We start from the raw sequence: 25,266 nt of genomic DNA, 5'->3' as shown, positions 1-25,266 counted from the left end.
AAATAGCCCTTTTTACTCTAAACTTTTTAAATTTGGATTCATCAGGACTTAGTGCTGCAGAAAGGCATATGTGCCCAAAAAATGTACATAAGCCCAAGGTACTTTGGAAAGATGTTCTAACAGGACAATGGAAAGGTCCTGACCCAGTAATTGTCTGGAGTCAGGGGTCTGTTTGTGTGTTTCCACAGGAAGAACAGCAGCCGATTTGGATTCCGGAGAGATTAACTAAAGTCCTGACCCAGTGATTGTCTGGGGTCGGGGGCCTGTTTGTGTATTTCCACAGGGAGAACACCAGCTGATTTGGATTCCAGAGAGATTAACTAAAGTGATTTCTACAGACCAAAAAGAAGATGATTTGGCTCAAATCCATAACAGCTGATATCCAAAACTCTAATTTGGCTATCCTTACATCTGCGACAGAACCAGGATGCTTTTTTCAATATCTATTTTATTATTGCCCTTTCCCATATCATGAAGTTCTATTTTGTTTTTTGAGCTCATACAGACCTAGGTTAATGTTTTGCTGATCAGTTCTATTTTTTTTTTTGACTATAGAGTTTTTAAACATTGCAATGGAGATTTCACCTGTAAAAAGTTATAAGGCCTTTACTATTATGTTATGTGTTGTATGTATTATATTATGTGTGCACACTTGTGTTTTGTGTTATATGTTTGAATGTACATATGTCCATATATCATATATGATGAGCGCTCATGAAAAAATGGATCCAAATATTTTTTTTATTCTCGTGATTTAAATGGTTTAATTTAAATTGGGTAAATAACTGTTAAGAATTGTTTTAATATGTAAACAAAAAAGAAGGTTAACAGATCTGTTTGTTTACTTTCACCTTTCCTTTTCATTATATTTAATAATTCTCTTCAAGATAATGTAAATTGTTAAGAAAATTGTTTTCTTTTAGTGCCTTCTGTCATGTTACATAATTTTTTCTTTAGCCATTATTGCTAGAATTCCTATCTTCATCCCAGTGCCAGTGAAGACAAAGATAAAACTAATCTACAGTTTCTACAATAGCCATCACTGAACTGCTTGCAGAACTTGCCTAAACTATGTGTCACTTGTATGCATTGTGAACTCACTTCTATGCATTGTGAACTATCTGTTGGTGCAGCGACTTGTGGTAGTGTTGGGGTATTTTTGCTGATGGTGTCATCGGTGGTACAATTTTTCCAACAAGAGCCATCAATTGGCTTGGTGTATCTTCCTCCCTTCTGCTTGTCATGACAAAGACCTCTCCACAGGTGTGGCTGTATACTGGACCGGTAGTCAATGACGGGTAAGATCCAATTACAATGGTACCAACCTAAGACAGGAGGCTGATGCCCTGAGGTCAGCTCATCCGAAGACAGGTAAGGACCATATGTAGTATTGGACAACCTAAGGCAGGCATGGTCCCCAAGCCACATGCTTGTTGTTTAAACAGAGAGGGGGAGATGTTGAGAGCCACAGCCAAAGGGGCCCCAGCAAACTTCCAGCTGCCAGCAAACTTCCAGCTGCCGGCTGATGATTGGGTCACAGCGGCCCCAGCAACATCTAGCTGATTGGCTCCTCTGCGGTGATGTTCATTGGGCTGTTTCCCTGCCCTTCAGACTGCCAGGTGATGATTGGCTCACAGCGGCCCCAGCAACATCTAGCTGATTGGCTCCTCCACGGAGCTGCTCATTAGGGGACCTCTTTGGCTCCGCCCACACGACCCAGCCAATCAGCCTCAAGAGCAGGAGGATTGTGGGAGGTGGTGAGGTTTATGTGGGGGTGAGAGGCTTGGGGAAGCCGGTGGTGGCAGTTGGGCTCTGAGGGTTTTTTCCTGAGGAGCTGTTTTGTTTGGCGTTTGTAGTTCTAAAAATAAAGTCAGTTTCTTTTGACAAGTGGCTCCTGAATTGTGCCCAGCCAGACTGCAGCACAAAGTTCTAGAAACTTTCTGTGGATTTGGGGTTTCTAAATATAGGATCATGTCATCAGCAAATAAGATGATGTTTGAGCTCTTATTTTCCTATCCATATCCCTTTTCTTTTGTCTAATTGCTTTGGCTAGGGTTTCAAGGACTATGTTGAATAAAGGGTGAAAGAGAGCATCCCTGTCTTGTTCCAGTTTTTAGAGGAAATGCTTTTAGTTTTTCTCCATTTACAATTATGTTGGCCTGGGGTTTAGCATATATAGCTTTTACAATATTAGCATATATAGCTTTTTACAATATTAAGGTGTGTTCCTAGTATTCCTAGTTTTTGAGCATGAATGGATGCTATATTTTGTCAAATGATTTTTCTGCATCTATTGAGGTAATCATATGATTCTTGTCTTTACAAATCTATTGATGTGATGACATGGAGGCCAATGGAACAGAATAGAACACACAGAGACAAACCCATATATATACAGTTATTTCATTCTACAATAGATCACCAGAAACATATGTTAGAGTCTGTAAACAAGTCTGGATGGCGCCTGGCATTTTGCCAGAGGGAGTGGTTTGTGAAGTAAGGCCATCGAGCCATTAAGTGTGGAGATTCCTTATTGGTTGACTGATTTATCTAGTTTATGCTAATTAAGATAAGCTGTGTAAAATGTATAAATACCTCTGTTGACCTACAATAAATGGCTTCCACTCCTGCTGTATCAATTTACGCAAGTTGTTCGTCACCCCCCGGCAAACATACAAAATATAGCTTTTTTTTTTTCAACAAGTGGTGCTGGGAAAACTGGAAATCCATATGTAGTACAATAAAACTAAACCCCCATCTCTCACCCTGCACAAATTCAAAGTGGATCAAGGACCTAGGCATTAAACAGAGACCCTGGTTTAGAAGAAAAAGTAGGCCCAAATCTCCATCATGTCAGCTTAGGAACTGACTTCCTAAATGAGACTCATAAAGAGCAAGAAGTAAAATCAAGAATCAATAAATGAGATGGTATCAAATAAAAAGCTTTTTCACAGCAAAGGAGACAATGAAGAACATGAAGAGATCTGGGAATGGCAGCATACTCCTGTAAGCCCAGTGGCTTGGGAGGCTGAGGCAGGAGGATTGTGAGTTCAAAGCCAGTCTCAGAAACTTAGTGATGCACTTATCAACTCAGCAGGACCCTGTCTCTAAAAAAAATTTTTTTTAAAGGGTTGGGGATGTGGCTCAGTAGTTAAGCATCCCTGAGTTCAACCACCAGTACCATAAAAACAAAAACAAAAAGCCACAAAGAGAGAACCTACAGAATGGGAGAAAATCTGCCACCTGCACCTCAAATAGAGCATCAATCTCCCTGATATATTAAGAACTCAAAAAATTCAATATGCACAAAAAACAAGTAACTTCACCAATAAATTGGCAAAGGAACTTAACAGGCACTTCACAGAAGTAACATATTAATGGTCAAAAAATATATGACAAAATTTTCAACATATCTAGCAATTAGAAAAATGCACATTAAAACTACACTGAGAATGACAACTATCAAGAATACAAGCAAAAATAAATGTTATTGAGGATGTGGGGACAAAGGTACACTTTCATACTTTGCTGGTGGGACTGAACAATTGGTACAGTCACTATGTAAAAGTAGTATAGAGAATCCTCAGAAAACTTGGAAATGGAACCACCATTTGACCCAGTTATCCCACTCCTTGGTTTATGCCCAAAGAACTGAAAATCAGCATACTACAATGATGCAGCCACATATAGGAGTTTAGTTCACAACAACTAAAGATGGAACCAACCTAGGTGCCTTCAACAGACAAATGGATAAAGAAAATGTGGTGTATATACAAAATGGAATATTACTTAGCCTTAATGAAGAGTGACATTATGGCATTTGCCATCCGTTTACTAATGGATAGAACTGGATACTATCATGCTAATTCACAAATAAGGCAGTGTGTTAAGTTCTTTGGATTAGACAAAGGCGGGGGGGGAATAAAGGGAAGGGGGGGAATGGGAATAAGAAAAATAGTAGAATGAATTGGACATTACTATCCTATGTTCATAAGATTACACAACCAGTTTAATTCTACCTCATGTATAACCAGTAGAATGAGAAGTTATACATTCTCTCTCTCTCTCTCTCTCTCTCTCTCTCTCTCTCTCTCTCTCTCTCTCTATATATATATATATATATATATATATATATATATATATAATAGGTCAAAATACATTCTACTATCATGTATAATAAGAACAAATAAAATATCTAAAAAAATAAAATGGTATTGATTTCTAAAACTGTGTTCTCTCTATCCCTCAGAAAAATATTATGAATATGCAGATTTTGGTATAATAACTCATTTTGCTGTCACCTGCTTGAAAACTATGTATGACTTTTCTGTGGTAAGAATGACCCAGCTATAAAACCCAGCCCCAGTCACAATGATTGCTGAGGTGTGTGTCTGTGACCTATGCTGGACTTATCAAAATCTTCTAGCTGCTTTCTGTGATAACCTCTCTTTTCTAGTTGCAACATTGTGAAGATATAAGCTTGGACTTACCAGTGGTCAAAGTTCAGCTGTGCAGAAATGACTCAATCCATTCAAAGGGGATGGGATATATAGTGAAAACAATACTCTAATAATTAGTTTAAGATTCTCTAATCCTATCTGAAAATATTTCTATCCTTACCATTTTTTGTTGAGTAGAGCAAAGTTCAGTTTCTTTCATATGGATATAAAGCCTCCCAACTAACATACCCTGAAGGTTGTTTTAATCCACTTGGCATTAAAAAAAATGCCATAGACTTAAAGCAATAGAAATTTTACTTCTCACAGTAAGGGGGGCTAGAAATCTAAGATCAAGATGCTGGAAGATTTCATGTCTAGTGAGAGCTTGTTTTCTCACAGAAGGAGATCATCTCAATGTAATGTCAAATTATGGAAATGAGATGAGAATTCTCTAGGGTCTCTTTTGTAAGATCAGTAAGTCCATTAGTGCAGGCTCCTCCCTCATGACCTAATCAATTCCTGAAGACCCCCACCCCTTAATGCCATCACCTTTGTGGTTAGACTTTCAGCATAATAGCTTTGGGGGGCAGGGAGAGGAGACATTCATCCATAGCAAAGATCCAGTAAAATGAACTAATTACAGTTAGGAAAAAGGGTCGAAACATATTCTTTGAGGTAAGACATTTATACTAAAAATGTTTGCAACTATCTACTTGCTCCTGCTGGGATAGGGTCTTGATGAACCTGGTGGCACATCTACTCCATAGCATAAATTATTTTTTCTTGATTTACTTTTTAACTGGTACATTATGGTTATTCTTAAAAGTGGAATTTATTAATACATGCCCATGATATAATTTGGTTAATTTATTTGTATCGTTCTTTCCCTTTCCCATCCTACCTCCCTCCTCCTTTTTATACCTCCTCTACTCCACTATAGTCTCTACTATTTTCATGACATCACCTCTGTTTTAATTCCTTATTTCTCACTAGCTTTTGCATATAAGAGAAAATATTCCACTCTTGTCTTTATTTCACTTATCATGGTGTCCTTCATTACCATCCATTTATCAACACATGATATAATTTCATTCTGTTTTATGGCTGAGACTCTATTTTGTATGTGTAGCACATTTTCTCCACCCAATCAAGCATTGAGAGACAATTAGTGTGGTTACAGAAGTTGGATATTCTGAATTGTGCTTCTATAAAACACTGGTATGTATATATCACTATACTATGCAGATTTTGGTTTTAGTTTTTTGGTTTTGTTTTTTTGGAAACCAAGGAGTGGGTCAGCTGGGTCATATGGTATCTCATACTTAACCTTTTGAATAATCTCCATACTGCTTTCCAAATTGGTTGTACTAATTTGCAGTCATACCAACAATTTATAAGTGTAACTTTCTCATCACATCCTCATCAAAGAGCATAAATTCTTGGCCAGAGTAATCATTTAAAAGAATATTTTCTCAATTGAATTAATTTCAAAACATAGAAAGAAATATTTCCTTCATTCCCTCATTTTAATATCAAGTACTTATTGAAAAGTTACTTTGCAATAGATTCAGTTCTTTTTACTCAGGATACTAGAATGAGCATTTATATTTCAACTTCCAGATCACATTTATTATATTTTTTTGCCAATATTTGTCTATAGTCTACAGTTATCATGTCCAAAACAGTTTATACATAAAAAAGGAGACATTACCAAAAGTGGAAATAATTCACAAACTATGGGAGTCAACAAGAGGTTCTAATTCTCAGGTTAGGTATGGGACTATCATATGACCCAGCTGACCTACTCCTTGATATCCAAAAGTTTCTTGAAGGTGAAGTTCATATTGAAGGGTGGAAGAAGAGAGCTGCTGAGATTTTCTTAATGATTAGGAGCATGTTCAGGCTACCTTGTGTCTGAGAAGCAAGAGACAGAGCCCTACTAAGGGTGTCCAAAATGGAAAGCATATTAAAAGAATGATCTGGAGGAGTGTGCACTCAAGAAAATAAAGTAGAGCCAGGTAAGTAGCTAATAGCTGGGTTTACTACTAAAGAAAGTAAAACTAACTATTGAGAATGGTGGCCTCCTGCTGAGAATAAACTGAAAGCTTTAACTTGCCTCCTTGGGATTTCTCCACAGAACAATTCAGAAGACAATTTCATGTTTATTTAATATCATAAGACTTGAAAAAATAAGCAAAAACATATATAGAAGTTGAAAAGAAATTCTTCCTTAGTTCCTCAAAAGACCAGACAGGATATTATCATCTACCCTCAGGATCCGCCCATGGCATACATCAGCATAGGTCATAAAAAGAGACAAGACTGTTAAAAAAAAAAAAAGTTTGGCATAGATATGAGGTTAAGAAGAACAATCAAAATGACTCAGTCTGGGTGTGAGTTTGGTATGAGCACTTAAAAAATCAATAAATCCTCTATTAGTTCTGTGGAATCAGCATTATTATGCCACCTCTTCAAGGAGTACTGGTTAAATTTCATGATTCCAGGAGGTGAAATGTCATTGTTATGCCTCCCGCACCCCTCTCCTGCAGAAATCTGTTTTAGTTAAAGGTCTCTGGTGAATGTAGTTCTGTGGGTATTTTTTGGTTGTTGTTCTGAATAATTATTTAGGGTCACTTTACTGACCAGAACTTCAGCTCCTAATTCTACTGTGGTCTTAGAACCTATTGACCAATCTAAATCGATCCAGGACTCTGTTGGAGGGTGAAGCAGAAAGAATGCTGTCTAGATGTGAGAAGACTAGCAGGCTGCGAAGACTGCGAAGCATTTCAGGACCAAGGTGAGGATGCCAGCAGTACTCAAACTTGTCTCCCTACATCTTGATGCCAAGGAGGTCTGGGAGAGATCCCAGAGGAAAGTGTGTCCGGCGCTGCAGCTGACAGCCCAGGGTGCCGGCTGGCGCCCCTCTCTACCCACTGGGGTGGGGGTGTCCTGTGAGCTGTGGACAGCTGCAAGAGGAGGCGCAGCGGGCTTCCTGCTAGCCTGTCTGCAGCCCAGTGCCCAGCCCCATATCTCTGGAGTTGATGACAGCACCACAGTGCAGACGCCAGGAGGATCACTGATTGCAGTTATCCCCCCCCCCTGCCCAGGGAGGGTCCAAGATGTGGAGGTACCAGGGTGGGAAAGCAACACCAGAGACAGGCCACGCAGCAGCTTCCCTTCTCCCGCCTGTCCTGACCTGCCTCCCTTGCTCCCAAAGAACACCCCACCCCCCCCCCCCGCGCACACACACACTAGGAACCCCTATGTTCCCAAGGGACCGCCAGCAGCCTCCAAAACCAAGGTGAAGGAACAGATCAAGATCATCGTGGAGGATCTGGAAATTAGTCTTGGGAGACCTGAATGATGTTGCCAAAGGTGAGAGGCGCCAAGTCAGAGTCGCTGTCCTTGATCTTCCTAGGGTTCTGGTTCCAGTTTTTGCTTGAGACCTCCAGATATCCAACTCCTGGTGAACTACAGAAAGATGCCTGCATATGGATCCTCCCTGCCTCTGGGGACTCCTGAGAATAGTTGTTTTTGCACTTTTTTTTTTTAATCTGGAAGAATTCTAATTCTTTTATTGGCAATGCTATGCTTTTATCTTTTGACATAAACTAACAGTGACCTTTGGAACTTAAAAAAAAGTGACTGGATCATCATGTCAGTCCCATATGGAATTTATTTTTCTTTTGTACTTTTAAAATTGTAACTAAGGGAGAGAAAGCCTGGGAGGAATAGAGGAATTCTAGATAGGGCAGAGGGTGGGAGGGGATGGGAAGAGGGCATGAGGTGAGAAATGATGGTGGGATGTGATGGAATAATGTGCGTTTATGAAGACAGGAATTGGTGTGAATATACTTTGTATACAACCAGAGATATGAAAAATTGTGCTCTACATATGTAATAACAATTGTAACACATTCCGCTGTCATATATAAATAAAAAATTATAACTATATTGTAAGTTGTAACTAAAATGAATTTTTTAAATTATTTTTTATCTTTACATAAATTATTTACCAACAACATTAGACATTTGAAGTTTAATTTTAAAGTTGCATTATTTGTAGATATCTGGAATTCAGTCATTTGAATTCATATAGTAAAGTTGATTTGAACATACATTAACTGCTTGAAACATTCAAATAATTAGTAATAAAACTCAAATTTATGGAATTACCCGGGCCGCAGGTCCCCGCGGAGCACTGAGCTTAATGGTCGGGGTAGCGGAGGCTGGGAGCTGGGCTCCAATGCCAGGTCGGCATTCGGGCGGCAGCGTCTGCTGCTTCCAGCACCTGCCGGGCGGGGAGCTGGCGAAGGCAGCGTACCCCTAACCCTGCTGCGCGGGGAGCCCGGGCTGCACTTGGCGCTGGTCGCCGAGGACCTCAACCACCTGGCTCAGGAGTCCTGCCTCAGTGACGAGAACTGTGATTTCAGCTCCTCCGAGAAGGGGTCCTCACTGCGCTACTATATTAAGGGCGAGAGCGGAGGCGGCGGCAGCGGCAGCACCCCGTCGCTGCTGCCGCCGCAGCAGCCGCCGCTAGTCGCGACGAATTCGGGGGGCAGTGGGGCTGCGGGAGGGGGTTCTGAGAAGAGGAAGCAAACCCGGCCCGGCAGCCCAGCAGCCCGACACCGCTACGAGGGGGTGACGGAGCTTGGCCCGGAGAAGGTTCGCTGGTTCTACAAGGAAGACAAGAAGACCTGGAAGCCCTTCATCGGCTATGATTCTCTCCGCATCGAGCTAGCTTTCCGGACCCTGCTGCAAGCCACTAGCGCTTGGCCCCAGGCCGAGGGACTGGATAACCAGCATGTGTGGAGCCCGGCTTCCCCGCTGGACCCGCCCTCTAACTCCAGAGAGGAAGACGAGGAGGACCTCGCCTGCGGCTTCTGCTCCAGCGCGGCTGGGCATGAGTCCCAAATGGAGGAGCTGGTGAACATTGAGCCGGTTTGCGTGCGCCGTGGCCTCTATGAGGTGGATGTGACCCAAGGAAAGTGCTACCCGGTGTACTGGAACCAGGATGATAAAATACCAGTAATGCGTGGACAGTGGTTTATTGACGGTACTTGGCAGCCTCTAGAAGAAGAAGAAAGTAATTTAATTGAGCAAGAACATCTCAGATGTTTTAGGGGTCAGCAGATGCAGGGAAATTTTGATCTTGAAGTGTCAAAATCCTTAGATGGAAAAAATGTTGTCCACCACCTCCCTCCCTTCTCCCTCCCTTTTCTGCTCAAATGGAGAGGATATAAGGAGAGTACAAAGGCGGCAGGTCTTAAAAGAAAGCGCTCCCAAGCTATTTATAGTTTAAAATTGAGTCGAAACCACGTGGACTGGCATAGTATGGATGAAGTATATCTTTATAGTGATGCGATCACATCTAAAATTGCAAGAACAGTCACCCAAAAACTAGGATTTTCTAAAGCATCAAGTAGTGGGACCAGACTTCGTAGAGGTTATGTAGAAGAAGCCACAGTAGAAGACAAGCCATCACAGACTACCCACATTGTGTTTGTTGTGCATGGCATTGGACAGAAAATGGACCAAGGAAGAATTATCAAAAATACAGCCATGATGAGAGAGGCTGCAAGAAAAATAGAAGAAAGGCATTTTTCCAACTATGCAACACATGTCGAATTTCTGCCTGTTGAGTGGTGGTCAAAACTTACTCTTGATGGAGATACTATTGATTCCATTACTCCTGACAAAGTACGGGGTTTAAGAGATTTGCTGAACAGCAGTGCAATGGACATAATGTATTATACTAGCCCCCTTTATAGGGATGAACTAGTTAAAGGCCTTCAGCAAGAGCTGAATCGATTATATTCCCTTTTCTGTTCTCGGAATCCAGACTTTGAAGAAAAAAGGGGTAAAGTCTCAATAGTGTCCCACTCCTTGGGATGTGTAATCACTTACGACATAATGACTGGCTGGAATCCAGTTCGACTATATGAACAGTTGCTACAGAAGGAAGAAGAATTCTCTGATGAACAGAGATATTGGTCTGTAGTTTTCTTTCTTTGAAGTGTCTTTGTCTGGTTTCGGAATCAGGGTGATGTTGGCCTCATAGAATGAATTTGGAAGAACTCCCTCTTTTTCTATTTCCTGAAATAACTTGAAAAGTATTGGTATTAATTCTTCTTTTAAGGTTTTGTAAAACTCCGCTGTATACCCATCCGGTCCTGGGCTTTTCTTGGTTGGTAGTCTTTTGATGGCTTCTTCAATTTCATCCATTGATATTGGTCTGTTCAAATTGTGTGTATCCTCCTGACTCAGTCTGGGCAAATCATATGACTTAAGAAATTTATCGATGTCTTCACTATCTTCTATTTTATTGGAATATAGGTTTTCAAAATAATTTCTAATTGTCTTCTGTATTTCTGTAGCATCTGTTGTGATATTGCGTTTTTCATCCCGTATGTTAGTAATTTGAGTTCTCTCTCTTCTTCTCTTCGTTAGCATGGCTAAAGGTCTGTCGATCTTATTTATTTTTTCGAAGAACCAACTTTTAGTTTTGTTAATTTTTTCAATAGTTTCTTTTGTTTCAATTTCATTGATTTCTGCTCTGATTTTAATTATTTCTTGCCTTCTGCTACATTTGCTGTTGTTTTGCTCTTCCTTTTCTAGGGCTTTGAGATGAAGTGTGAGCTCATTTATTTGTTGGTTTTTTCTTTTTTTGAGGAATGACCACCAGGCAATGAATTTCCCTCTTAAAACTGCTTTCATTGTGTCCCATAGATTCCGATATGTTGTGTCTGTATTTTCGTTTATCTCTAAGAATTTTTTGATTTCCTCCTTTATGTCTTCTGTAACCCATTGATCATTCAGTAACATATTGTTCATTTTCCATGTGATGTAGGATTTTTCCTTCCTTCTTTTATCATTGATTTCCAGTTTCATTCCATTATGATCAGATAAAATGCAAGGTATTATCTCCACCCGTTTATATTTACTGAGGGTTGCCCTATGGCATAATATATGGTCTATTTTTGAGAAGGATCCATGTGCTGCTGAGAAAAAAGTATATCCATTTGATGATGGTTGATATATTTTATATATGTCAGTTAAGTCTAGGTTATTGATTGTGATATTGAGTTCTATAGTTTCTTTATTCAACTTTTGTTTGGAGGATCTGTCCAATGGTGAGAGAGGTGTGTTGAAGTCACCCATAATTATTGTGTTGTGGTCTATTTGATTCTTGAACTTGAGGAGAATTTGTTTTATGAATGTCGCAGCACCATTATTTGGTGCATAAATATTGATAACTGTTATGTCTTGTTGGTGAATGGTTCCTTTTAACAGTATATAATGTCCTTCTTTATCCCTTTTGATTAACTTAGTCTTGAAGTCGATTTTATTTGATATGAGGATGGCCACCCCTGCTTGCTTACGAGGACCGTGTGCATGGTATATTTTTTTCCTATCCTGTCACCTTCAGCCTGTGTATGTCTTTTCCAATCAGATGTGTCTCCTGGAGGCAGCATATTGTTGGATTTGTTTTTTTAATCCATGATACCAGCCTATGTCGCTTTATTGGAGAGTTTAAGCCATTAACATTCAGAGTTACTATTGATATATGGTTTGTACTTCCATCCATGCTTGATTATTTATCCTTTTTAAAAAAAATTTAGTTTGTTTCTCCATGATTATCTTTCCCCTCGCCCTCTGTCTTTACCGAGGCACTTCCTACTGATGGTTTTGGTTATTGTTTTTCATTTCTTCCTCGTGTAGTGTTTTGCTCAAAATGCTTTGCAATGCTGGTTTTCTGGCTGCAAATTCTTTTAACTTTTGTTTATCATGAAAGATTTTTATTTCGTTGTCATACCTGAAGCTTAATTTTGCTGGATACAGAATTTTTGGTTGGCATTCATTGTCTTTCAGTGTTTGAAATACATTGTTCCATGACCTTCTTGCTTTCAGCGTCTTCGATGAACAATCTGTTGTTAACCTTATTGGTTTACCCCTGAATGTAATCTGTCTCCTTTTTCTTGTAGCTTTTAATATTTTCTCTTTGTTCTGTATATTGGATATCTTCATAACAATGTGTCTTGGTGTTGGTTTACTGTGATTTTGTGTGCTCGGTGTCCTGTATGCATCTTCAATTTGTATATCTGTTTCCTTTTTTATTTCTGGAAAGTTTTCTGTAATTATTTCATTCAGCAGGTTACTCATTCCCTTGGTTTGAATCTCTGTACCTTCTTCTATCACGATGACTCATAAGTTTGGTTTTTTATGTTATCCCATAACTCTGGATGTTTTTCTCGTGATTTTTTACCAGCCTTACTGAGTTGGCTAGACTATTTTCAAGATGATATATTTTGATGTTCTGGCTTCTACTTGCTCCACTCTATTAGTGATACTCTCAATTGAGTTTTTAATTTGGTTTATCATTTCCTTCATTTCTAGAATTATTGTTTGATTATTTTTTATAATCTCTATCTCCTGATAAAGATGCTTAACTTCTTCTTTTATCTGTTTATGTAATTCATTCTCAATGTGTTCTTTTGCTGCTTGAATTTGCTGTCTTGTATCCTCTCTAAGGTTCCATTCCATCTGTCTAAGGTGTTCCTTGAGTTCTTTATATGACCATTTTTCTGATGACTCTAGGTCCTCCTGAATATTTAGGCTGTCCTGCATTGTTTGTACTCCTTTTCTTCCTTGCTTTTTGAAGCTGCTCATGTTACTTCTTGTTCTGTTTGACTGCTGAGTTACTGTTTACTCCTATAAATTTATTTGATGCTTGGGAGGAAAGGTATTAGAAGGGAAAGGCAGAAGTCACTAAAGAGAATGAGAGTAAGCAGGTAGAATTCAAGGAAGGGGGGATAAGAGAAATGAAATGACAAAAGAAGAAAAAAAATAGGAAATAAAAAAAGAAAAAAATAATAAAAAAAACTAAAATTAAAATTAGAAGAAAAAAAATTAAAAAAAATTGTAAAAAAATTTAAAAAAACAACAAGAAAGAAAAATGAAAATGAAAGAAAAACCCAAATCAAAAAAAAAAATAGAAAAGAAAAAAAGGAAAAAAAAAAACTAATAAATGCAGTCTTAGAGTTTGATTAACTTCTCTTCCAGTAGATGGCGCTGTGCCCACCAGGCCAAGTTTCTCCTGTCAATATGCGGGAACCAATCACTGTGCAGCAGCTCCTCCCAGACTGGGCGAGTCTCCAATCCTGAGTGCCTAGGGCCTCCTCTTGTGTCTAGTCACTTCCCACTTTTCCTCTAGCCAGGCCCCTCTCACGGGTGCCGCTCACCACAATACTGGCTACACGCCAGGTCTGCTGCTCCCGGGAGCCCTGTTTTCATGAACGACTGGGCACACTCTTCCAGTTTGCCATTCCCTCAGACCCTAAGTTTGTAGAGCTTGGGGCTGAGAATCCTCAGCGAATTTTACTTGCCCTCCGGTAGCCACGCCCCTAGTAGCTGGTGCAAGAGACCTCAGCTGTCAGCCCTGGTGGGAGCGGTAGTTCCGCCCCGCGGGTCCCGCGCCACCTCTGATTCCCTCGGGCTGGCTATCGCGCTCACGGGAGAGCTGGGAGGGGCCCTTACGGGAGAGCTGGGAGGGGCCCTTAAGGTTTCCCCAATGTGTGGAGAGGGAAGGCTAGGGAATTATACACCTGTAGCTGCAGGTTTCAATGAAGTTATCTCCTCTGCCGCAGTCTGGTGACGTCAGTTCTCTGCCATGGTGGTATCTCTTGCAAATGGTGACAGTTCATTTCCCTTTGCCGGGCGACCAATGCAACGGGTGGGTCCTTACTGTCTCTCCCAAGCCCCGTTTCAAACCTGTGGCCACTACCTATGAAGGCTCGGTAGGCATTTACCTCCATAGGATCAGAAGGGCTGACCAGTTGTTTCAACTGGATGGATTAGTGCTGAGTCACAGCTGTTTGTCTGCGGGAAGCAGGCGAACGGGAGCTTGAATTCAGCCGATTCGGGCTCAGTGTGTGTTCTGAGAGGCCCAGACTGTTCGCCCCAGATCCACGTCAGCTCAGCATTGCCTAGTGATCCTGAGCAAACAGATTTAGGTTGTTTACAACTCCCTATGCCCGCACAGCTGAAGAGGTCAGAGACTTGATCTCTCCGCGCCCACTGTCATGTTGGAATCTCTCAAGTTCCTTGATGGTATCTACACACTGATCCAGTAATCACTTGCCAATCAGATGACATGCCTATTCTCTCAACATGGAGGGTTGAATTAAACAGGGGCAAGTTGAAACGAAGATCTTTTAAATTAAAATCAACTTCCTGATAACTACTCTTCTGCATTCCAAACTTCCTCAGGCTGAAACTGGCATGTTCTCCAACCAGCGCAGCCTAGCTAAATCTACATATTTATACCTTCTGGCTTTTGTTTCTATAAATTATGACTGCTTCTGTAAGACTAATGAAGAAATAGTCTAGCTGCTTCTCCCCAGTTTTATCAAATGCATTAAATTTATTTTTTTGTTTTTACATCATTTACTTATTTCTTATGTGGGTGGGCAGCTGAATCTGGCCAGCTGCGATCCAGGCCGTTTCCCTGTCATGGTTGCTAGTAACAAGAGTACTTGAATTTATATTTAGCAATTGTTGTTTCACTATTTTAACTTACACAGGACTCAGATGTTTTCCCTAACATATAAATTCATAAATGTTTATCCCATTTATATGTAACTATCCATTTGAACAGCTATTTTTAGATTGACCATGAAAACCAAGATTTCAAGAGCTTTCATTTAGATTCATCACTTGGCAGTTTTTAAAAAGTTAGACTTTGATATAATTATTATAGCCATAAGCAGTTATTAATATTAAATCTGTACTTCGAAAGGCCTGACTTATTTGAAATAATGTCTTTGCCTTTGAAAGAATGTGTTTATATCTCAAAGACACAGAACTGAGTCTCAACACTAAGAAGAGCAAAGGGCAAGTGAAAGCAAAGGTTTAAATCCATCTTTTTGTTGTTGTTTACATTGTGGATGTTTTAATCCTTTATCTCTGAGAGGTTTTTTTTTTTTTTTTTTTTTTTTTTTTTTTTTTTTTTTTTTTTTGTACTGGGGATTAAATCCAGGGATAATTTACCACTGAGATATATCCCCAGCCTCCATCCCCAATTTTCTGTTCATTTTATGATAGGGTCTCACAACTTAGTTTTTAACTCTGACCTCAAACTTTCCTGTTTTAGCCTCCTGAGTTGCTAAGATTATACTTTTGGACCTGGCAAAATAAGTTTTTATTAAAGTGAAGAATTAATATCTCTTCCTAAATTAAGATCTAATCCAATAGAAGGAGAAATTCTTTCAAAGGCAATTTTATTTCACAAAGGTTTAGTAAAATCATATTTTGGAGAAACACTAGCTAATAAATCCTTCTGACCTAATTTGTTTTTTAATCAGATATAGATTTTTTTTAATATTTATTTTTTAGTTTTAGGTGGACAAAATAACTTTTATTTTATTTTTATATGTTATTGAGAATCAAACCCAGTGCCTCATGCATGCTAGGCGAGCAAGCTACCACTTGAGCCACATCCTCAGCCCCTAGATATAGGTTTTTCCAAGAGTGGGGAAAAAGTGTTTTCTATACCCATTCACCAGTAAAAGTATCTTTTGAGCTTTGCGAAGCTTTGTATTCCTATTTTAACTTATCACAGGTTTTAGTCATTTTAGAAAGCACTTGCTTTAAATTTTAAGACATTTTTCATTGTTTAAGAATTTAGAAATGGCAAATAAGAAATTTATACATATTTTGTACTTCTGTGTTATTACCCAAGGACTCTGAATTAGCACACAATAAAATAAACTTGGGAATATTAAGTTTTCCCCCTTTTTAAATTATTTGTATGTTGAGGCACCATAATATTCAAACATAAAGCCAGCTGAGTGCTAGATAGTTTTTTTTCCAAACAGTTTTTAATTCCTTGAACTTTGGTTTTCATGTTAGTGGAACTGCCCATTCTCCAAAAATTTCAACTATCTGAGATAACTGGGAGAGATGTATTTTGGACTAAAAGGGGCAAGATTCCAATGGCCAGGAGAAAGTCAAAAATCAAAAAGGCAAATTTATGTAATGAAGTGGCAAGAGAAAAGACCAGATGCAAGGGAACAGGTTTTGATAAGGATTCTGAAACAAAGGACATCCAAACTAAATAACATAGTTGGCAGCCTTCTAAAGCTCCAACTATGCAAATCCAAGCAGGTGATCTTAATCAGGTGTAGTCTGCTTCATCATTATTTTAGAATTGGTCAGGTGAGAACTTGTCCCCAATAAGAAAATTGCTGTTGCATCATTACAAGATGTTTGTCAATCAGATCTCTTGTTGCTGGAATCCAAGGTGACTCAGAGCAAAGGAGACAGATACAAAATTGAGGCAGAATGTCAGGCACGATGGCACACACCTGTAATCCCAGTGATTTGAGAATATGAGGCAGGAGGACCAGAAATTAGAGGTCAGTAGAGCAAATTAGCAAGATGCTCAGCAGTTTAGCAAGACCCCAAATTAAAGCAAAAATATAAACAAAAAACTGGGAATGTAGTTCAGTGGTAATGCACTCCTTGATTCAATCCCCAGTACATACACACACATACACACACAATAGAGGTGGAGATGCCATATCTTTAATACTGTTTTTAGTCACCTATTAGGCAAAAGTGAAGTTTCAGTTCTCATTGAAGATCCAGAGCCAGGTCAGTTAGGCTCAGCCAGGCAGACCCTGCACAACTATACCACAATGAAAAAAAAAACTTGCTAACAAGAAACTGAGAGCAAAGCCCACAGAGGTACTGGCTGTAGTTCTACAGGGCCTGCCAGTCTTCTGAGGAGGGCCAAGATGGGATAAGAATGGTGATGATGTTTTTTAAAATCAAGATTTGTAAGTTTTTTCTTCTAGGGACTGTGTAAGGAGCTCTGTGAAACCTATTGTTTTAGTCAGTTGTTTTTCCTTTCTGTGACTAAAAAACCTGACAAGAGCAACTGTAGAGAAGGAAAAGTTTATTTGAGGGTTCATGGTTTTGGTCTAAGTCCATAGACAGCTGGTTCCATTCCTTGGGGCTCAAGATGAGGCTGAACACAATGTGGAAGAGTGTGGTGGAGGGAAGCAGCTCACAGGATGATCAGGAAATAGAGAGAGAGTCCACTCACCAAATGCAAACTATATACCCCCAAGACATGCCCCCAGGGACCCATCTCCTCCAGCCACACCCTAGGGGCCAGTAGTTACACTCAGTTAAGACTATCATAACCCAATCATATAGCCTCTAAACCTCCTTTCATTGTCTCACACTTGAGCTTTGGGGGAACACCTCACATCCAAGCCATACCATCCATGAAGGTGAAGAGAGAGGAAAGGGAGAGACAAGGATGCTGTGGGAGAGGTGGGAATATGGAAAGACTGGAGGGTCATGGTTAGCCAGAAGCTGGGGGATGAGGAGAGAGGAGGATAGACACTAGAGAATTTACCTACTTAACACTTACTTAAGGAAAAAGAGTTAAAAAAAGTGTCTTATGGGTTAGATTTTAGATTGCTAGGAAAAGGGAAAGAGAATGAGACTTATGTGGGTTAGCAGTGTCTCTCTCACCCACACCTCTCACCAAAAAAAAAAAAAAAAGGCATCAAAGCAAAATCTTTAATTAGGCTATTTTGTGTCAGTGTTTGCTGCCTTCTAATACATACAGAGGCAACTAGAGACCTGTATTTAATTATTTTATTTTATTTTATTTTGCAGTTCTGGGGATTGAAGCCAGAGGTGCTCTACCTCTGACCGATATCCCTGACCCTTTTTTATTTTGAGTTGGGGTCTTGCTAAGTTGCCCACACTGGTCTTGAACTTGCAATCCTCCTGCCTCAGCCTCCTGCATCACTGGGATTACAGGCATGCACCATTGTATCCAGCTAACTGGAGGCCTTAGGAAGGACCAAAATCAGAAGTCACAGAGAACATCCTCATAGATAAAATACCACACGTGCCTGGAAACTACACATGTGACATCAAGATACACATTAAATGTGTCTCAAAAATCTTGGGGGATGGTGGGCAGCTATCTAGGGCAAGGCAGTGAAACAAATATAGGTGATATGTAAGTAGATAGATGGATAGGACCATTGCTTTTAAATAATTTAATATAAAAAATTAAATAAAAATAAAATAAGTTTGCTTTTCATTATATCTACTCTGTCAATTGTAGTGATAAAATACATGTCAATATTAGTGATAAAAATACTTCTAGGTAAAAATGTTTTGATGGTCTGAGTTCTAAAAAATCGTAGACTTACCATTCAGTTATTTTGCCTATCTCAACATCTATATCTATTAGTATTTAGTAATTATTATTTATTCTTAGTATTTATTTATTATTTATTCTTGAATAAATATTATATTTCTCATAGAAGTTAGTTTGGAGGACTCTCCTTATTGACTTGGCCCTAAACACAGACCCACTTATAGTTTGGAACAATTTGAGTTCACTTTGGGTACCACTCATAGCCCAAACTAATATATATACCTGTGATTAATCAGTGGATTCAAAATAAATGATTGATTGTGAAGTTGGAGCATGAGCTCAATCCCACCCACGTCCTGTGTGGGATGTGGAATGGGGTTCCTCTGCCTGGAGCAGCTGGCGGGGAAAAGACCACCTGGCATGGAAGTAATTTTTTTTATATGGGGGCAAGATGTCTCTTTGACCTTACAGGCCGAGCTTCCACACTGGGAAGAGAGATCCAGAACCCGCATTTTCCTTTATTTATACAAAGGATCTTCAGAAGGATTTTGATGGAAATTCTTTTGCCTAATAAGGTAGGAGGTGGGCTGTCCAAGCTTAATGGGTAATGCCCAAGTCCTGAGCTGCAAGAACTGTCCCATTGGTAGAGTGAGGGCAGAGACCTGACGCCTTGGGCAGTCTACACATGGGAATGCTGGGATCCTTCCCAAGGGGAGACCTAAGTCCCCATGGCTCAGTACTGAGGAATTATCCACTCAAGTAGTGTCACGGGTGGCGTACCACAGCTGGATGTGGTTGTGAAGTCCTATTATCCTTGCTACTTAGGGGCTTAAGGCAGGAGGAAAGTTTGAGGTGAGTCTCAGCAACTTAGAAATAGCCTGCCCTCCCCCCCAAATAAAAACTAAAATAAAAGGGTTGGGATGTAGGGTTTGGTCTACATATGTAGACTGGTGGGTGTGTTAGTATGTGCATGTGTGTATGCATTTGTGTGTGTGTATGTATGTGTGTGTGTGTGTGTGTGTGTGTGTAACTACAGTCATCTCAGTGCTGCTGAACACTATGTTTTGGTTGCCAGTCTCCAACCTCCTTCTGTACAATCTCCCTATAGAGTTTATGGTGGTTGGCTATTCTCAGGATCTTGAAGTTGATTTTTTTTCCACCATCTGATCAATAGATATCATTTGGAATGTACCCTATTTAATAGGCTTATTAAAATATCATATCTCTTTTGGATTAATCTATTTTAAAAATATATTTTACCGGTAAATTTTCAAAAGCAAGTGAGTTTCCAGTAACTTTTAGAGATCTTGAGACAATTTATAGATTTTCCAAAAATTTAGGACAGGCCTGGGGAAAAACTGGCTTGGGGCGGGCCAGGTCTGGGAGGAATAAAGGCTTTTGGGAGTGAAAGTATGAGCACAAGCCTTTCCAAAATAAAGTTATAATCTCCTTTTCCTTCCTTTTGTCTCCTTTCTACCAATCTTTGATTTCCTTCTATACTACTCAACTCCTCTGAAAATACTTGAATTTGAACCATTACCCATGCGCAAAAATTTAACAGGGATGCCCTTTATACTTTGAATATAATGCTTATTCCTCCACCACTGACATTTATTTTAAAACTGACATTTTTTCCCTTTTCTATTCCCCTTACCCCCCCCCCCTTTTTTTTTATCATGGGTAGAGCAAGATTAACCTTCTTCTTATCCTAGGTTATTGTATTTTGTCACAGAGGAGCAAGGAGCTGAAGCTCCAAACCTTGGTTCTTGTGTTCTGAAAGAAAATTTAAAGCCAGACACTGAAAGTCATGCTAGAAAATTTTATTATGAGTGAAGCCGGAGTGGAAGTGAAGTAGGGTGGATGCAGACCATGGCTCAAGCAGAGAGCACTCTCAAGGGAGAGAGCGGGCCCTCTATGAGCAGAGAATGACAAAGAAAATAGTGCTGTTTCCAAATTTATTACTGTTTAGTGTTTGCCTTGAGAACTGGGGTCCACCTTCTGCACTCTGTGCTAATCAGGTGTTCAATTCCTTCTTCATTTTGGGCAGTGGAGTATTTTTTTTTTTAACCTTAGTTGGTCCTCTCTGGAACTGTCATGGTAAGCCATCCTACTCAGAGGCTTCATCTACAGGTCAATCCTAAGTTAATGTGGGCATTGGGGTGACAACTGGTCAGAGGTTTCTGATCTGCCTTGAGTCACTAAAGAGTCCCTGCTTCTGAGATAGAAGGAGACACTTGGGACATAACTTCTGGTTTTATCTTGACCTTTATGGACTCTGTTGAGAATTAGTCCCATAAATCCTTCTTTCTTTATGTATTTCCCCCATTTAGCTCCTTCATTTGTTTATCCTCAAGGTTTGTGTACTGATATTTCTCTACAGGTTATCTGCTATAAGTTATTTACTCATTTGCCTTGGTAGTAACTTAAAGGAAACTTTAAGAGTAGCTTAAAGTAAACCTGTGACCTTGCTATACATTCCACTGATTATTACTAACTACTACTTAACTGCTACTTAACACTTGGGCTCATAGGTGACAGGAATGAAGGAGTCCATGTTCAGAGTCAGCACCTGTGGAGCTAAGAAATGGCCATCTCTCGAGGCTACAAATGATTTGAGTCCTGATAGGGCACAATTGGAGTGGAGTCTTTGACTTACCTCTTTAAAAGTCCACTTTTCCCCCTGACAGACTCACAGGCTCTGGGACAAGAGTCCCCAGTATTTCGCCTTTGGTAGCAAAGCACGAAAACTTCTTTCCCCTTTTCTGAGACCCTTGCCTTTTTTATTGGATGAGCATCATGTAAAAGGACCAAGCTTTCAGTATCAAATTTGGCCACCCAAATGGGATCCAAGAGTGTCACTGCTCTGAACTTCTTGGGTAGTTCTGGCACTCTGAGCAAGGTGGATTAGGAGCTTGTTGAGACTTGACTGCTGGAGAATTAGGAGACAGAACGAGTTTGCTTGGGTCAAAGTAGGGAACTAAGGGAGGGACTGAGGGAATATCCCAACAGCTGCTGGGACTCTTCTTCCTTCAGGAAACTCCTGCCTTTTCTTCCTAATTGTACAGGTTGATCCACCAATTGGTCTTTTTTCCCCCCATTTTTTTAGAGAGAGAGAGAGAAAGAGAAACAGAGACACAGAGAGAATTTTTTAAATATTTCTTTTTTAGTTTTCGGCGAACACAACATTTTTATTTTTATGTGGTGCTGAGGATTGATCCCAGTGCCTCATGCATGCTAGGCAAGGGCTCTACCCCTGAGCCACAACCTCAGCCCCAATTGGTCTACTTTGATAAAGGAATCTGAATGGAGCAAAGTCGTGACATGTTGGTAATCAGATAAACTTCCCTGGTGTGCCCACCAAGATCTTTGATTCCACACATCTGGTTCCCCTTCATGGGAATTTTTGGTTCCTCTTAATGGGGACATGTGTGGTGACATTGTTGATGGACTTAACTATCACCAATGATTAAGTGGGATGGAGAACCTAGGGGATATTTTCTCCCTGTCTGGTTTGTCTCTTTTAAAGGTTTTCATCCATCACTCCTGGATTGGGTGAATCCCTCTGGTTGTTTGCCTCTGTTTTTTCTTTGTATTCGTTACTGGCCTATTAAGACACAGGCAATGGTGTGTCTCTTGGGAAAGATCTTAGCTAAATGGGCCACAGGTAGGTTTAATAATATTTTATTATTGAATTATTCAATAGGATAGTAATGGGACCTAATGAAGGCTTTTTAAATGTAAAATTCACTCCATGAGATAAACCTGTAGAAACATTTCAGCCAACTCCTTTGTCTTGATGTGATGGAACTAGGGAGGCTGGACAAATCTGAGTGAATTCTACAGAGTCAAGGGCTAACCAATAATCTTAACACTTTTCCAATACCCAGTTAGCATAGATTTTAGCCTAGTGTTGGTACTTTTCCAATAGCTGATTATCATAGATATTGACCAATGCCCCATACCGAGTAGCTATATAAGCCTCTAGATTAGTACTCTGAAGTAGCAACCCCTATCAGTTTATAACTCTTGCCCTGAAGGAGTTCTGTATTTTCCTCTCATTTGAATAAATACTATATTCACTCACTATTCCTTGTCTGTGGATTTCATTCTTCAAATTCAGCCAAAGGCTCTGGCAGGTGGCTGGGGTTCTGCAACATTACAGCAACAGAAGTTGAAAATCCAGTTTCACTATGACTAAGAAAAGATGATGTCTTACTATAACATGATCTGGACACTGAATGGCATTTTGAATTATTATACAATCATACCGTGGGAGATGGCTATCAGAGATGAAATCAATGGAAGACATTCTGTTCATGCAGACATTCAGGCAGTTGCAGGATAAGGAGTCTGAATAGCCAGAACTAAGTTGATGGTGCACAAAAAGGCACTGCCTCTGGTATGCAAAGATAGCAGTGTTATGCCAGATTCGTGGGACCCCAAAAGACCTCCAGGAGCCAAATCCGATGCAAACACACAAGAGTCTTTATTGCAAGCTGGAGCCTGGCCTCACAACCGTTCCCGATGCAGCGGTCACAGGGAGTGAGTCCTGGTCCTTTGTTCAGTGAGATTTTATAGGTATTGGGGGGTTACTCTAAGCGTCGCTACATCATACAGCAAATCATTCCATATCCCGGGAAAATCAAACAACAACTCTTAACATTGATTAGCACATTCAATGGCAGGAACAAGTTGGGTAGGGGTGATTGGTTAGTAGAAGAAGGGGATTCCTTTGAACTGATTGGTTTAGGCCATGAGGGGTGTACATGCCAAACTAAATGATTTCCCAACTTGTTATCAACCACCATAAACTACTTGGGGGTCATCTGGCATTCCAGGTATTCTCTGTTAGGTCGGTGGCGGCGACTTAGTGGTGATTTAGAACAAAGCAGCCCGTGCTGAAAAGAACATCAATCAGATGCTGGCAGAAATGCCTGTCAATCAGCCAGATCTCCTGACTAACGCGGTCAATCATCAGGACCCCCTGGCCAATCCTGGAGTTCATCCAACTCCCCTGACCAACTCCAAGGGGGCAAGGAACCCTAGGAACACCTTTTCCTGTCCCAAGCACTTCCCTTCCTGCTGTAAGCCCCATAAAAGTCCAGTCCGATCGAGCTTCTGTGCGGTTTCTCCTCAGACCCTTCCCCTGACTCCTCTGCGGGTCCTATCGAGTTCCGCCCAGGAGTGATATCTCAATAAAGCCTGTTCAGTGGCCATTTTAAATCTGCCTCCTTTGGTAGCTGCCTGCCTCATCTGATCTGACATTCTCCCTGTCCCATACTGATTGGAGGTTGCTAGGGCGGTTGCTATGGGTCCTCACCTAGCCTAACTGAGTCTGTTATGCCAGATTTGTGGGACCCCAATAGACCTCCAGGAACCAAATCCGATGCAATAACACAAGAGTCTTTATTGCAAGCTGGAGCCTGGACTCACAACCATTCCTGATGCAGCAGTCCCAGGGAGTGAATCCTGGTCCTTTGTTCAGTGAGAATTTATAGGTTTTGTGTTATGAGTCACAACATCACACAGCAAATCATTTCATACCGTGGGAAAATCAAACAACTCTTAACATTGATTAGCACATTCAATGGCGGGAACAAGTTGGGCAGGGGTGATTTGTTAGTACAAGAATAGGATTCCTTTGAACTGATTGGTTTAGACCATGAAGGGTGTATGTGCTAAACTACATGGTTTCCCAAGTTGTTATCAACCACCATAAACTACTTGGGGGTCATCTGGAATTCCAGGTATTTTCCCTGTCTCATGCTGATTGGAGGTTTCTAGGGGGGTTGCTATGGGTCCTCACCTAGCCTAACAGTCAGGGACACCTGGCACCACAGACCTCTCCTGTTATTTACAGACAAACAGCTCAGCAGGGTGGGTATGTGCTTAGGAGTGCTCTGTGGGTTTTTCCCAAGGACAAGGGTCACGCCCCCCTTCCTTAGGACAGGCCTTGAGGTAGAAGCTGGTGTTATTCATTTATTTTTCAAAAAATGTGGTCACATCAATTTCTCAGCAGGACACCAGCAGAAAAAGTAAAAAAAAAATGTAAATCCTTTCAACCATTGCTGGCAGACCTGACACTACTTCTTGGCCCAGCTCTAGGCAGCTCAGATCATCTGAGTCAGGGACACCAGCCCTGGACTGGGAGAAGAAATCCCAGGAAAGCTTCCTGGGTTGTAGATAAATGGACTTGGCCTCCACCTTGCTTTCTAGCCTCCTTTGCCCATGGTGGACTGGAGCTGCTGGCCATCGAGGATGTGGCAGTTGTGTTGGTACTGCTAGATTATGACATAGGGACAGGGATGGTCTTTCCTTTTAAGATCTGACAGGGCATCTCATTTTGCCAGGAGACATCTGTTGTTGGGGCAGAATAATTCTTGCTCTGATAGCATCCCATCAACATAAAAGCACAGAGGGACTGGCAGGATAAATAACTGTGCATGGGGAGGGGATAACCCAGCTATATGGCTCTAAAACTGGCAGCTAGAGTTAGAAAAAAATTGTAGAAGCCTCATAAGTCCTGTCCTGATGCCTGTGCTGTGTTATACCACAAGCAGCAAAATCCATGCCTGTTGGTAAAGATGGAGCCCGGAGTGCTTCTCTTCTGGGAGCTCAGAAAAGATGGCGTCCAGAGCA

General features: G+C 40.5%; 1 protein-coding gene and 1 long non-coding RNA gene across 2 annotated transcripts in view; both read left to right on the top strand.

The window, feature by feature from the left end:
* The window catches only part of LOC308650568, a 761,651-nt gene that overhangs the window by 61,287 nt on the left and 675,098 nt on the right, over positions 1–25,266 (top strand). The window lies entirely within an intron of this gene.
* The window catches only part of LOC308652441 (phospholipase DDHD1-like), a gene marked incomplete at both ends in the record, with an annotated part of 588,634 nt that continues 571,974 nt past the window's right edge, over positions 8,607–25,266 (top strand). Inside the window, 3 exon segments of the mRNA XM_081300289.1 lie at positions 8,607–8,702; positions 8,704–8,743; positions 8,746–10,436. Coding sequence (XP_081156415.1) covers positions 8,607–8,702; positions 8,704–8,743; positions 8,746–10,436 — 1,827 coding nt within the window.

Source organism: Spermophilus citellus (genome assembly GCF_964194105.1).
Source record: "Spermophilus citellus genome assembly, chromosome: 1".
Lineage (NCBI taxonomy): Eukaryota > Metazoa > Chordata > Mammalia > Rodentia > Sciuridae > Spermophilus > Spermophilus citellus.
Note: the sequence above shows the minus strand (reverse complement) of the source record. Positions and strands in the feature narration are given on the sequence as shown.